This window comes from Chiloscyllium plagiosum, chromosome 41, assembly GCF_004010195.1.
Source record: "Chiloscyllium plagiosum isolate BGI_BamShark_2017 chromosome 41, ASM401019v2, whole genome shotgun sequence".
Lineage (NCBI taxonomy): Eukaryota > Metazoa > Chordata > Chondrichthyes > Orectolobiformes > Hemiscylliidae > Chiloscyllium > Chiloscyllium plagiosum.
The window spans coordinates 11,136,186-11,150,683 of record NC_057750.1 but is presented as its reverse complement, the minus strand read 5'-3'; the positions used below and the strand labels follow the sequence as shown (position 1 = coordinate 11,150,683).

The window sequence follows — 14,498 nt, the reverse complement described above, 5'->3', positions numbered from 1 at the left end:
TTGTTTTGCCCAGAGTGGTTTAATTGAAGGTTTTACTCCTTCCCTGGTGCAGGAGTCACCAGAGCAGGTCCACAGGAAATGCTTCAGGTGGGCCTGGGAGCATGGCCTAGCTAGTCAGGCTTCAGGTGGAGATGGAGGCCTAATTCCTGCTGAGTTGCTATTGCCTTTCTCTCTCTCTCTCTCTCCCATCCCGGCAGTGCCGGTCTGCAGTGGCAAGTGCTTTCTCCCAGTTGGATCGGATCATGGCGGGCAGCAACACCTCCCAGCTGGAGGTTGACTTCAAGTCGTGCCAGAAGCTGAACGGGAGCGACGACCGTGCGGAGTTTGCCTGCAACCTGGCCAGTATTGTCATGGGAACCGTCCAGTACAACAAGGTGGTGTTGAGCAGAAACATCGCCAACCTGTGCCAGATCATGACCAATCAGAGCCTGGGCTCCGTCTACCAGCGGTTGATGGTCCTCAACAAGGTGAGGGGTGGGGGAGTGTGTGGTGGTGGTGAGCATTGTGTGGGGGCAGGGCTGTTGGTCAGTGAGGTGGGTGGGGGTGTTTGACTCTTCGATGTATTATATGGGGGATGGCTCTGCTCTTGTTCCCATCTGCTATATGACTTGTGAGGAAACCCCAGCCATTTCCTTTCACTGAGAATGGTGGGGGGGTGTAGAAATTTTGACTATAGAATTTAGCTGGGTGGGCCTCAAATTCTGTGTTCATTAGAATCCCTACAGTGAAAGCAGGCCATTCAGCCTGTTGGATCCACACTGAACCTCCTAAAGAACATCCTACCCAGACCCACCCCATCCCTCTAACTTTGCATTCTCCATGGCTAATCAACTTAGCCTGAACACAATGGGCAATTTACCATGGGCAGTCCATCTAACCTGCTCATCTTTGGACTGTAGAAGGAAACCAGAGCACCCAGAAGAAACCCATACAGACTCAAGTAGAATGGGCAAACTCCACAGTGACCCAAGGGTAGAATAGAACCCATGTGCCTGGCATTGTGAGGCAGCAGTGCTAACCACTGAGCCACCAAGTCACCCTCTTATGTAAATTTAAAGTATAAATTTTGTAAACTGAAACGTCATCCTTTGACCCTCTGGGTATCAGGGTCTGGGGCAAACAGACCATGCTGGAGAAACTCAGCAGGTCTGGAAACATTTTATGAAGAGAAACCAAGTTAACTTCAAGTCTAATAAACTTGTATGCATGGGGTGGGGTGTTGCAACTGCATTTTCTGTGGTATCTTCCAGTTGGTGACCTTTGTTTTCAGGATTACATGGACAGCATAGAGCTGCAATGTGTGGACAACTCTCATCAGAACATACTGGCCAACCTGAGGAGTACAGAAGTGAAACCATACGCTATGGCAGATCGACAGTGGTACTACCAGATGTGCACTGAGTTTGGTTACTGTGAGTTCAGAGAGATGTCTGTGGGGATTTGACTGTCACTGGGGATGGTATAGTGACAGTTCACTAGATTGGTCCCTGGGATGGGAGACACCTCTCATAGTGAGAGGCTGAAAGAAGTTAGGTTTAACCTACCCGGAGCTGAGGACAGGAAGTAAAGTCGTTGAAACATATCCGATTCTGAAGGTAGCCACTCACTTGCCAATGGCTGGGGAATGTGAGCTGCAGGAGGGTTGGGGGAAACTCACAGGCTGAGTAAGGCCGATGAACATTTTTTTTTAAGAGGAGGAGGAGGAATCTTCCTCGCTCAGAGGGCTATGAAGTTCCAATCCTTTACCTCGAAGGATTCTGAATACTCCATCATTGCAGCTGTGATTGACATCTCCCAAGCAAGGCAAGGACATGGGGTGTAGACAGCCAGAGACTTTTCCCAGGGCAGAAATTGTTAACACGAGGGGTCATAGTTTTAAGCTGTTTGGCAGAAAGTAAAATGGGGATGTCGGAGGCGGGTTCTTTACGCAGAGAGTTGAGAGCATGGAATGCGTTGCCAGCGGCAGTTTTGGAAGTGAGGTCATTGGGGATATTTAAGAGTCTGCAGGACATGCATATGGTCACAGAAATTTGAGGGTTCGTACATTAGGTTTACCTTGCATGAGGATCAATGGTCGGCACAACATTGTGGGCTGAAGGGCCTGCTCTGTGCTGTACTGTTCTAGATCAAAAGTGGAGTCAAAACAGAGACCTGTTTTGAATGACAGACTGAAAGATTGTCTCCTTGTTCTTGTGATTTTCGAATCCGTCCCAACTTTCCCCTGTAGGGAAAAGTTGAAAGGTCTCGTAGTTGGTTTCCACTCCGTGACCTTTAGCTTCCCAAAAAACAATCCTGCAGCAGGAACTGCATTAGAAGACTTCCTCTAAAGTACCTTCAGGGAACATCCTTAAATTCTGCAGAAGGGTGAGTCAGGAGTCCAAATGAAAGCACGATCTAAGCAGCCCCCAATTCAACACTCTAACCCAGAGGCTGAGCCCCCACCCACTGGGGATTGACTGGTCTTCCATTATTTGAATGTGCTTTGCAGCCAATGAGGTACAGTCCTGCTGCTATGGTAATGCAGAATCCCAGCAGCCAGTTTATGAACAGCAATATCCTGCAAACAGCAATGGGATAATGACCAATTGATTTGTCTTTAAAAGTGACTTTGTATGGGTGAGATACAAGAAAACCTGTCCCTCTTAAGTAATTTAATTATTTACGTCCACCTGAAATGGTAAGCCTTTGTTCAAAACCCATCTGAAAGGTGCCACCTCTGATGGTGCAGCACTCTTTTAGTATTGCACATAAAAGTGAACATGGAATCATAGATTCCCTACAGTATGGAAGCAGGCCGTATGGCCAATTGGGACCACACCAAAGAGCATCCCACCCAAACCCCCACCATCCCTGCAACCTTCCATTTCCTAGTGACTAACCCATCCAGCCTACACCTCCTTGGACACTATGGACCGTTTAGCATGGCCAATCCACCTTGACCTGTACATGTTTGGACTGTGGGAGGAAACCAGAGCACCTGGAGGATACCCACACAGATGCTGGGAGAATGTGTGCAAACTCCATGCGGGCACACACCTGAGGGTGGAGTCGAACCTGGGTCCCTGGCACTGTGAGGCAGACTCGAATGTAGAACCTCTTTTCTAATCTGAGCAGGATGTGCTACCCATGGGCCATGATTAATGCTTTTTGGAGGGGGAGGCATGGGAGTGGTCATTAAGTAGTGAGATTTACCACCATACCCATTCCCAAAAAAATCGCCAGACTACTCTGGTTGGCTCAAGGTCCCTCTCTTTGTCGCTCCAGATCAGACGTGCGAGGACAAGGGCTGCCCACTCTCCCACTGGCTGACATTGCGGTTTGAATTGGATATTTGCGCCGAGGTATTTGGTATTGATCCGGGCAGCGTTCAGGATGCTGTCGATTTCACCAACTCTTATTACGGAGCTGATCATCCAGCATCCAGCCGCATCATCTTTGTCAATGGTAAGGAGCCACAGGACAAGGTGGAAAGGATGGTGATGATATGGGCAAGGATTGTGACCCCAATTGAAGAGGGGTCAGGGGTTAATCAGATGGCATTCATACAGGTAGGGCTTGTGCCCTGGTTGAGAGAGATCTGGGTTTTAAGGATTTTTAAAAATTCATCCAGAGGTAGTGGGTGTACCTGGCATGGTCAGCGTTTATTGCCTGTTCCTAACTGCCCAAAGGACATTTTAAAAGTCAACTCCACTGGAGTCACATGTAGGCCTGACCCATTAGTGAACACAAGGATTTTAGGACAATGGACCCATCATCACTATTAGGCCATTGTTTTAATTCCGGATTTTTATAAAATTTTAGATCCTAACATCTGTGTTCCCAACATATTTGGGTTTCTGGATTACTGGTACACTGACTACCACTCCATCCCTGCCTCCCCTTCAATACAATTCATATACAGCTGGTCATGGCACCCATCAAACTCCATCTGACATCCTGATATGAATTAAATCCATTGTTCCTACCTGGATTGCTCATTGCCTGTACTGTGTGGCTTCTGGACTCCATATTGGGTTCATCAAATCTAGAGCTTGAGCACCTTCCATGTCCTTACCCCAAACCCCACACGCCAGGCCTTGTTACCAGTAGTCCTCCATTAGCAACTGTTCATTCTCCCAGGATGACCATTACCCACTGCTTCGTCTGTCCAGCTGTTTTTTTCTCTTTTGGGCTCTGTCTCCACTTATCTACACTCCTTCTCCCAACCATCTCTCTTCTGCATAAATACTAACTTTTTTTTTTTCTTGGCTCCTATCAGTTCTGAAGAAGGGTCACTGGACCTGAAACATTAACTCTGCTTTCACTCCACAGATGCTCGCAGACCTGCGGAGTTTTTACAGCAATTTGTTTTTTGATCCTTACCTGGTCTGGCCAGTATGTACCTATAGGCCCTCATTTTGAGTACGATATGACCTTTTTCCATTCTGCCTGCCTCCAATAACCTTTTGACCCCCTTGCTAGTTAAGAACTTAGCTACCTCTACCAAAAAAAAATGACCCTGCCTTCTCCACTCTGGGGAAATTTGAGTTTTCACCCACTCAGTCTGTTAAATAGGAGACTTTTTTTTTTAAGTCTCCCCTCTTCATTTGATCACTGGATGTGGGCACCATTGGCTATGCCAGCATTTATTGCCCTAAGGGCATGTAAGCCTCAACATTGCTGTGGGACTGAAGTCACATGTAGGCCAGACCAGGTAAGGTTGGCAGTTTCCTTCCCTTAGGACTTTTGTGAATCAGATGGATTTTTCTGACAATTTGACAATGGATTCATGGTTGTCATTTAGACCTCGTAATTACAGATTTTAAAAAAAAAAAAATTGAATTCAAATTTCACAATCTGCTGTGGTAGGATTTGAACCAGAGTCCCTAGACGTTATCTGGGTTTTTTGGATTAACAGTTCAGTAATAACACCACTCGGCCATCACTTTCCCAAGGTTCCAGTCTCTCTGAACAAAGGAGTGATCTTTCTAACTTGACCCTGTTAACTTAAACCTGGGGACAATGTCACCTCAAAATCTCACTTACCATCCTAACTTCGACACATCAGGCATTTCTCCATTGTCAGTGTGTCAAAATCCTGGTACCTGAGCCCTTGCCTTTTTCCACTGATTGTTGTGGTTTAGGATTGCTCACCAATTTTGGAATGCCTGCAGGTGAGAATAATTCCTTGCCACGGATTCTCACATTCCGAGAATGAAAATAATGGAATATTGTTGTGCTGGACTCTGATCCTGGTATCTTGCTGACACCTTGTGGTTAAAATGAATACTGCAATATTGAAAAAATGATGCCTCATTATATTTGAGCATGGTTAAAAATCACAACACCAGGTTATAGTCCAACAGGAAGTGCTATCTTTTAGATGAAAGACTTAACAGCAATCGGTTTGTTCAATATATTGTTTCAGTTGCATGACACTGGATCTTTTGCTATAAATTCTTATGGTCTTGTTCCATAGCTATCTGAGGAGCAGCGCTCTGAAAGCTATGATTCCAAATAACCCTGTTGGACTATAAACCTGGTGTTGTGATTTTTAACTTTGTCCACCCCAGTCCAACACCAGCTTCTCCAAATCATATTTGAGCATGTGCCTCTGAAGCTGCTGTGCTCTGAATTTCCAGGAATTTGAATGAAGCCTGATATATTGATGGCAGAATGTAGGAAGGGGAAGTTAGCAAGGCTGGAGATGGGTGGGGAAAAATACTGCATGTAGAAATTCAATGCAGGAAGAGACCATTTGGCCCAAAAGCTTGTGTTGACTTCTGCCCTTCACAGGGGCAAGTGGTTCTATTTACATGTCCCTGACCTGTTCTCATATTCCTACATCTGATGGCTGATTAACTATATTCAATATTAAACTAAGTCCGGAGGCTGTAGAATTCCTGCCCTAAGTCTCTTTGCCCCTCCCTTCCTCTGAGATGTTCCCACACCTTAGGTGGCTCACTATTCTTTGATTCCAATCCTGTGAAATGTCTGGATTTTGCCTACATTAAAGGTACTATATAATTGTGAAAAGGAATATATTTAGTAGTCACGATTTCAATACTAAAATGGGAGAAACATCTTTGACTGAGGTCAGTTGGAATGTGGAACTTGTTACAACCATCATTGATTGTGTTGCTTGGTATAGATGTGTGTGAAGGTAGAGTCATAGAGATGTACAGCACAAAAAAAGTAATGGCAACAAAGTTATGCAAATTGAGTTCAGCCACTGGAATTCTTGCAGCTGTCTTCCCCCAGAGTCTGTTGACCCATCTACAAGGTACAATTCAAGAATGTGGTAGAATCCTCCCCACTTGCCTGGATGAGTGCAGCTTTATCAACCCTCTTGACACTATCAAGGACCGTGGACACCATCCACAAATGCTCACTGCCACTGATGCATGGTGTCTGCAGTATGCATTGCCTATTTCGGTGTATTACAGCAACTGGTCAAGTCTTCTTGGACAGCTTTTTCCAAACCCATACTACCTAGAAGGACAAAGCAGGTGAACGCCAGCCCCTGCGAATTCCCCTCCATCCCAACTTCACTACTGCTGTGAGAAAATCCTGGACCTACCTCCCTAACAGCATTTCAGGTGTAGCTACCCAATTTCATGAGCTGCAGAGATTCAAGAAGGCAGCTCACCACCACCACCACCTCCAGGGTAGTTGAGGATAGCAGCATTTATTGTCTATACCAATGAACCCCCATTGCCAAGAATGAATTGGATTTACAGACGGGACTTTGTTCAGTGAAACTGATTGTAGGCTGTATTTTCTGAGATTTAGTAGAAATGGAAAGTTTTCTCGCTGCAATTATTTTCTAATAACAACTGTTTCTGTGTGCAAGTGTTTTTATCTCCGATTTGCAGCCCCATAGTTGCTGAAAAGCAGTTTGCTCCCTTGAACCTGTCCCATTCTTTCAACATTTTGACACTTTGTGCCTGCTTTGTATCAATCTGCTCTTGTCGTTGTCCTGAACTGTCTCATTCCCATTTTCTGACTCTGATCCTGCCCGTGCATACCTGGGCTTTTTAATGCGTACCTGAGTGGAGTTCTCAATGTATCAGGTGTGACTCCATGAGGAACGCTCTTGTGGGAATAAAAAGGTTCTGCTGTCTCCATTCTGGAGATGAGCACAAAATCTAGGCTGAGACTCTAACGTGACACTACGGGAGTGCCACACTGTTGGAGATGCCATGAAATCAAGGTCCTGTCTGCTCTTGTGGTTTGGATGTAAATGGTTCCATGGTACTATTCCAAGGAGGAAGATGCAGAGGATACTTCTCTCTTGTATGACTGGGTGCAGACTCTACAGGTTGAGTTGTTTTCCAACATCTTTGTCCTGGATGACTTCCTCCATGAGGTCTCCAGTACATGCACATACTCTGGACCTGTTCTCATAGTCATACAACACGGAAACATAACCTTCAGTCCAACCAATCCATGCTGACCAATGTTCCCAAACTAAATTAGTCCCACTTTCCTGCATTTGGCCCAAATCCCTCCAAACCTTTCCTATTCATGTAATTATCCAAATGTCTTTTAAACATTGTACCTGTCCCTTTTCTTGGGTGTGGGTGTTGCTGATGAGGCTGGCATTTGTCTGTCCCTAAATACCCTTGAACTATGTGGCTTGTTGGGTCATTTCCAAACAGTTGAGCCAACCACACTGCTGTGGTGTCATGTGTAAACCAGGCCAGGTAAGGTGGGCAGATTTCCCTCTCTATTTGACTTATTGTCGCCTATCTGGTACAGTGAAAAGTTTGTTTTGCATGCAATACAAGCAGATTAGATTAGATTCCCTACAGTGTGGAAACAGGCCCTTTGGCCCAACCAGTCCACACCGACCCTCTGAAGAGTAACCCACCCAGACCCATTTCCCTCTGACTAATGCTCCTAACACTGGGTGATTTAGCATGGTCAATTCACCTGACCTGCACATCTTTGGACAGTGGGAGGAAACTGGAGCACCCAGAAGAAACCCATGCAGACATGGGGCGAATGTGCAAACTCCACACAGACAGTTGCCCGAGGCTGGAATCTAACCTGGGACCGTGGTGCTGTGAGGCAACAGTGCTGCTCCAGATCATACCATACAAAGAACATAATGATGGAACCAAATGAGGAACAGTGTTACAGCTGCAAAGAAGATGCGCAATAAGGAAGATCAACATGAAATTTGAGGTCCATTCAGAAGGCTAATAACAGCAGGGAGCAAGCAGTTTTTGAATCTGTTGGTCCATGTGTCTAAGCTTTGGTGTTTTCTGCCTGATGGAAGGGGTTGGAAGAGATGATAACTGGGGTGGGAAGGAGCTTTGGCTGCCCCTCTGAGGCAGTGAAAAGTGTAGGTGGAGTCAAAGGGTTATCATTGGTTTGTATGACATACACTGCTTTCATGGTCAGCATTACTGAGGCTAGGTTTCACTTCCACATTTATGGAAATTAAATGTTACCAGCAGCTGTGGAGTCATAATCATAGAGATGTACAGCACAGAAACAAACCCTTCGGTCCAACCTGTCCATGCTGACCAGATATCCCAACCCAATCTAGTCCAACCTGCCAGCACCTGGCCGATATCTCTCCAAACCTTCCTATTCATATACCCATTCAGATGCCCCTCAAATGTTGCAATTGTACCAGCCTCCACCACTTCCTCTGGCAGCTCATTTCATATCCGTACCACTTGCTGTGTGGAAAAAGTTGCCCCTTAGGTCCCTTTTATATCTTTCCCTTCTCTCACCCTAATCCTATGTCCTCTAGTTCTGGATTACCCCACCCCAGGGAAAAGACTTTGCCTATTTATCCTATCCATTCTTCTCCATAATTTTGTAAACCTCTAGAAGGTCACCCCTCAATCTCTGCTCCAGGGAAAACAGCTCCAGCCTGTTCAGCCTCTCCCTGTAGCTCAAATCCTCCAACCCTGGCAACATCCTTGTAAATCTTTTCTGAACCCTTTGTAAGGTTCACAAAATCCTTCCGATAGGAAGGTTGCCCACCAATATTCCAACAGTGGCCTAACCAATGTCCTGTATAGCCGCAACATGACCTCCCAACTCCTGTACTTTGACCAATAAAGGAACGCATACCAAACGCCTTCTTCACTGTCCTATCCACCTGCAACTCCACTTTCAAGGAACTATGAACCTGCACTCCAAGGTCTCTTTGTTCAGCAACACTCCCTAGGACCTTACCATTAAGTGTATAAGTCCTACTAAGATTTGCTTTCCCAAAATGCAGTACCTCACATTTACCTAAATTAAACTCCATCTGCCACTTCTCAGCTCATCGGCCTGTCTGATCAAGATACTGTTGTAATCTGAGGTAACCTCCTTCACTGTCCACTACACCACCAATTTTGGTGTCATCTGCAAACTTACTAACTATACATCTTCTGCTCACATCCAAATTATTTATATAAAACGACAGAGTAGTGTACCCAGCATTGATCTTTGTGGCACTCCACTGGTCACAGGCCTCCAGTCTGAAAGGGAACCCTCCACCATCACCCTCTGTCTTCTACCTTTGAGCCAGTTCTGTATCCAAATGGCGAGTTCTCCCTGTATTCAAGAAGATCTAACCTTGCTAACCAGACTCCCATGGGGAACCTTATTGAATGCCTTACAGAAGTCCATATAGATCACATCTACTTCTCTGCCCTCCATCAATCCTCTTTGTTACTTCAAAAAACTCAATCAAGTTTGAGAGACATGATTTCCACGCACAGTGGGATTTGAATCTATCGTCAGATCTTTACTTTGTCAATGGACTAGCAATCCACAGACTACCACATCATGCCACTGTGGTTCAGTGCCACTGATGGGCAATGCATTCACTGACTGGGGTAGGGAGGGCAGTGTGCCTCATGGGTGTTCACACTTGTGCTTTGTCCTTTCCCCGGTCTTTACTTTTGGCACTATTTTTCTGCAGGATTTCTTTAATGTTCAGAGTGCTGGGTTTGCTGGTATGGAACAGAGTATTGACTGACTGTATCTGCCTGCACTCCTGGAATTTGTTCTGTTGATGTTTCTGATCTGTCTCTGAAGGTGACATTGATCCGTGGCATGTGCTCAGTGTGCTGAAGAACCAGTCATGTTCTGAAGTGGCCTTAGTCATTAACGGCACTGCACACTGTGCAAACATGAACCCTGTGGAGCAGGACGACCCACCATCTCTCCGCCAAGCCAGACAGGTGAGACCTAACACATTCTGCTGCCTCAGAACTGAGGCTGGCGATCTTGGTTCAGAAAGAAGCAGCTTTGTACATGCTGTAATGCGTCCTCTGGTAGATTAAACCTGTCACTGGAGATTCTCAGCATTATCTACAATGGCTGTAAAATCTCCATGAGACCTTAACCCTGAAGGTAGTCCATGAGCAGGTGCTTTGGTAGACTCCTCAGTGCAAATAATTGAACCTAGTCCATAACGGCCTGTTAAGGGACGTGATTCCTGCTAATGAGGTTAGATACACTTGAGTGGAGGCCACAGCAACAGGTCTCCCTGCAACAGACACTTTAGAGTGGGCCAGTCTAGGGGAATTGACACACCGGGCAGGCTGCCTTTTTTAGGCATCTAGAGACTCTTGAGGGAGTTACCTCACCATTACTCTGTCTAACCTCATACTGGCCCATTCCTGGAGGGTTTGATGCCAAAAGTATAGAGGAAATTTTATTTTTGTCTAACCCCATGTCCTGCCTGAGAACATTTTGATGAGAACATGCAGAGTTAGCTTTATACTGTCTCTAACCCTGTGCTGCCCCTGTCTTGGGAGTGTTTAATAGGGGATGGTGTCAAGTGGACTTTACTCCATATCTGACTCTGCTGGGTGTTTGGGAACATCAGAGACCTTTCTCTTCTACTTTCAGTTTTAAGAATAGAGGGATACTGCCTCAGTTAAGAGTTGAGGGAGCTTTACTCTATCGCTCCCTGTGATGTACATGTCCTGGGAGTGTTTGATGGATGAAATAAAACTTTTCTGTTCTGCCCAAAAATATTTTCCTTTTTTGAGAAAAGGAAACTATTTGAGAAAGGATCTCCTGTGGGTTTTAATGCTTCTGTTGATCACTTACAATTTAGAAGTTAGACACTAAGTTTAATTCTGTTTCTTTCCAGAAAATTGATTATCAGATTGGAGCATGGTTGGCTGAGGAACATCTGTCTTCATGGTAACCGTACCCAGAATTCCAAGCTCAGGAAGACTGCATGCCTTGCACACAGTGACTGGGTGTGCAATGTAATTCCAATTCAAGGAAAGCTTTTGTATGTTAACCTGGCCTAATCATTGAGAATCTATTTTTAAGGAATGTGTCTGTGTCTGTCTCTTTTCATTGAGAGATACAGAGGGAGGTAGATACAATCTTTCCACCTTCTTTTCTATGCCTCAAGGATGGTTTGGGGAGAATTGGGTAAGTTCTGAAGTAAGTCTTGGATTTACAATTTCCACATTTTAATGTTTGTTCCCTGAGGTGTGTCCCTCCCCAACCTCCAACACAGGCTGTTGCAGGCCCGTGGGTTGAAGGTTGGAGTGGAGGTGTTCCTTAGCATTACCACTTGGAGTACCGTGGCCCTTGTTGAGATAGAGACCAGCTTAATTCTGTCTTGGCAGTGTATAGCCAGCCTGTGCCACACTGGTAAATGAACTACTGATCCCTGAGGTAAACCTTGATCTGTCCAGCTGCTGTTTCCCTTTGGATAGGGGGACCTCTAATGTATTGGGAAAGGGCATGTTCTTGGGGTTAAGTCCTTAAGTGTCTTCCTCCTGAAGGTTGGAGTCAATGTCGCTTGTACTGAAAGCATCATTTTCATTGCTAATTCTCTGTAAGGTTCCAACCTTTTTCCTTGCTGACTGTGCACAAGCCCTTTTAGGGCTGTTGCTGCATGTAACATCCTGCTGCTGTTGTCCTTCAGAACAACTGGCCTTATGCCTGGACCTTGTGCATCTTCCATCAGTTTGGATTTCAGTTGTTTAGAGGGGAAGTGCCCCCTATTGGCAGTAGACAAAGCTGCTGATATCCTCACTTGCTTTCATTTGCCTGTTGACGTGAGGTGACAGGATGTGCCTGCTGGTTGGCTTTAATGTGAGCTGAGGACACAGGCCACTTACATTCAAAAACTATTGTCAGCTGACTGATTCAGGTACAGGCCCTTTCTCAGAAATACTCCATTGACCCCAATAAACTAACTCCTATATAATTGCGAAGCACATATTCTGAGTAAGCTGAAAGATGTGGTCAATCCTAAGATGTAACTTTAAGGAATGTTTTTAAATTGTTGAAGATCCAATTTTTTTTATAATCTTGTTGTAATTCTAATGTGATTTTTAAAATGCAATCAAATTAAAGTGTTTGAAACTTGGTGTAATTTATTCTTTTTTAGTTTTGCAAATCCTTAGTCAAGCAATAGCCATCTCAGTTGCTGAGTTCAAGGTGATTAGTCCATCGCTCTTTGTAAAGGAACTCATGTTGGTAACACTGTCTTCCCCACAAGTGCAAATGGGTTTGTCTGAGGGTCTGGGAAGTGGATATTGGCTGTGGAGAGGCTGTAGGCTTGTCCTGATTCTGTTTAGCAAGAACTACTCTGACTGCAGCAATTCAAAGCCTACCATTGGCAAATGAAAGTTTGCTCCACTGAACTAGTGACTTCCTGTTTGCTCTGTGGACTGCCATGATGGAAGACTGATAGTAGGTGGTTTGAACAGTTCTTTGTGAAGGTTTTGGCCTCCTGGGTTGAGGAGGGATGTAGTTGTATTGGAGGCAGTTTGTAGGAGGTTCACTAGATCTATTCCAGAGATGTGGACCTTATCCACTGGGGTCATTTTGCAGCTGTACAGGACATTGGTTAGTCCACTTTTTGAATACTGTGTTCAGTTCTGGTCTCTCTGCTATGGGAAAGATGTTGTCAAACCTGAAAGGGTGCAGAAAAGATTTATAAGGATGTTGCTGGGTTTGGAGGATCTGAGCTATGTGGAGAGGTTGAATATGTTAGGGCTATTTTCCCTGGAGCATTGGAAACTGAGGAGTGACCTTTTTAGAGGTTTATAAAATCATGAGGGACATGGATAGGGTGAATAGTTAGTCCTTTTTCTCAGGGTAGGGGAGTCTAAAATGAGAGTGCATAGGTTTAAGGTAAGAGGGGAAAGATTTAAAAGGGACCAAACGAGGGGCAACTGTTTCAGCAGACTGTTCCATATATGGAATGAGCTGTCAGAGGAAGTGGTGGAGGCTGGTGCAATTGCAACCTTTTAAAAGGCATCTAGATAGTTATGTAGAGGAAGGGCTCGGAGGGATATAGACCAAATGCTGGCAAATGGGACTAGATTAATTAATGACATCTGGTTAGACCAAAGGGTCTATTTCTGTGCTGGATGACTCTGAAGGATTGGGCAGTTTAGACTTTACACGCTAGTTTACTCTGAAGTTCGGAAGAATGAAAGGAGGTCTAATTGAGATTAAGAGCTAAAGGAGATTGACAAATTAGATTAGATTCCCTATAGTATGGAAACAGGCCCTTTCAGTCTACACTGACCCTCCTGAAGAGTAGCCCATCCAGACCCATTTCCCCCTGAATGATGCACCCAACACTATGGGTAATTTAGCATGGCCAATTCAGCTGACCACCACATCTTTGGACTGTGGGAGGAAACTAGAGCACCCTGAGGAAACCCACAGGGAATGTGCAAACTCTTCAGTCACCCAAAGCTGGAATTGAACCGGGACCCTGGTGCTGTGAGGCAGTAGTGCTAATCACAGCTACTGTGCTGCCCTAACAAGTCCACACTAACCCGCTGAAAAGTAACCCAGCCCCCTAACCTTTATTTACCCCTGACTAGAAAGGATGTTGTCTCACATGAGACAATCTAGAATGAGAGTTCATAGTTTCGTTTTTCGGATAAGGGCTGATGAATTTAAAACACGAGCAATTGCTTCTCTCAAGGGTTGTGGATCTGTAGAATTCACTACCCCTGAATGCTGGAACATTGAGTAAATTTAAATATTTTTAAAATTTTAATGGGTTGAAGAATTATAGAGCGAAGACAAAATGAAGTTCAGGCCAAGATGAAATCAGCCATGATTTGTGTCAAATGGTGGAACAGGCTCAAGGGGCTGAATGGCCTACTCCTCCAAGCTCTTATGTTCATGAGTCAGTCCTTACATCTCCGAGACACCCGCACCAATCAACCACACTGCCCCGTGGCCCAACATTTCAACTTCCCCCTCCCACTCTGCCGAGGACATGGAGGTCCTGGGCCTCCTTCACCGCCGCTCCCTCATCAGCAGACGTCTGGAGGAAGAACGCCTCATCTTCCGCCTCGGAACACTTCAACCCCAGGGCATCAATGTGGACTTCAACAGTTTCCTCATTTCCCCTTCCCCACCTCATCCTAGTTTCAAACTTCCAGCTCAGCACTGTCTCCATGACTTGTCCGGACTTGTCCTACCTGCATATCTCCTTTTCCACCTATCCACTCCACCCTCTCCTCCCTGACCTATCACCTTCATCCCCTCCCCCACTCACC

General features: G+C 45.4%; 1 protein-coding gene across 1 annotated transcript in view; it reads left to right on the top strand.

Moving 5' to 3' along the window:
* The window catches only part of LOC122542849 (thymus-specific serine protease), a 39,131-nt gene extending 26,793 nt beyond the window's left edge, over nt 1-12,338 (top strand). Inside the window, exons 8-12 of the mRNA XM_043680943.1 lie at nt 198-467; nt 1,271-1,412; nt 3,265-3,444; nt 10,030-10,175; nt 11,096-12,338. Of these exons, the coding sequence (XP_043536878.1) occupies nt 198-467; nt 1,271-1,412; nt 3,265-3,444; nt 10,030-10,175; nt 11,096-11,152 (795 nt within the window). The 3' untranslated portion in view covers nt 11,153-12,338. The remainder of the gene's footprint in view (nt 1-197; nt 468-1,270; nt 1,413-3,264; nt 3,445-10,029; nt 10,176-11,095) is intronic.
* The last annotated feature ends 2,160 nt before the right edge of the window (nt 12,339-14,498 follow it).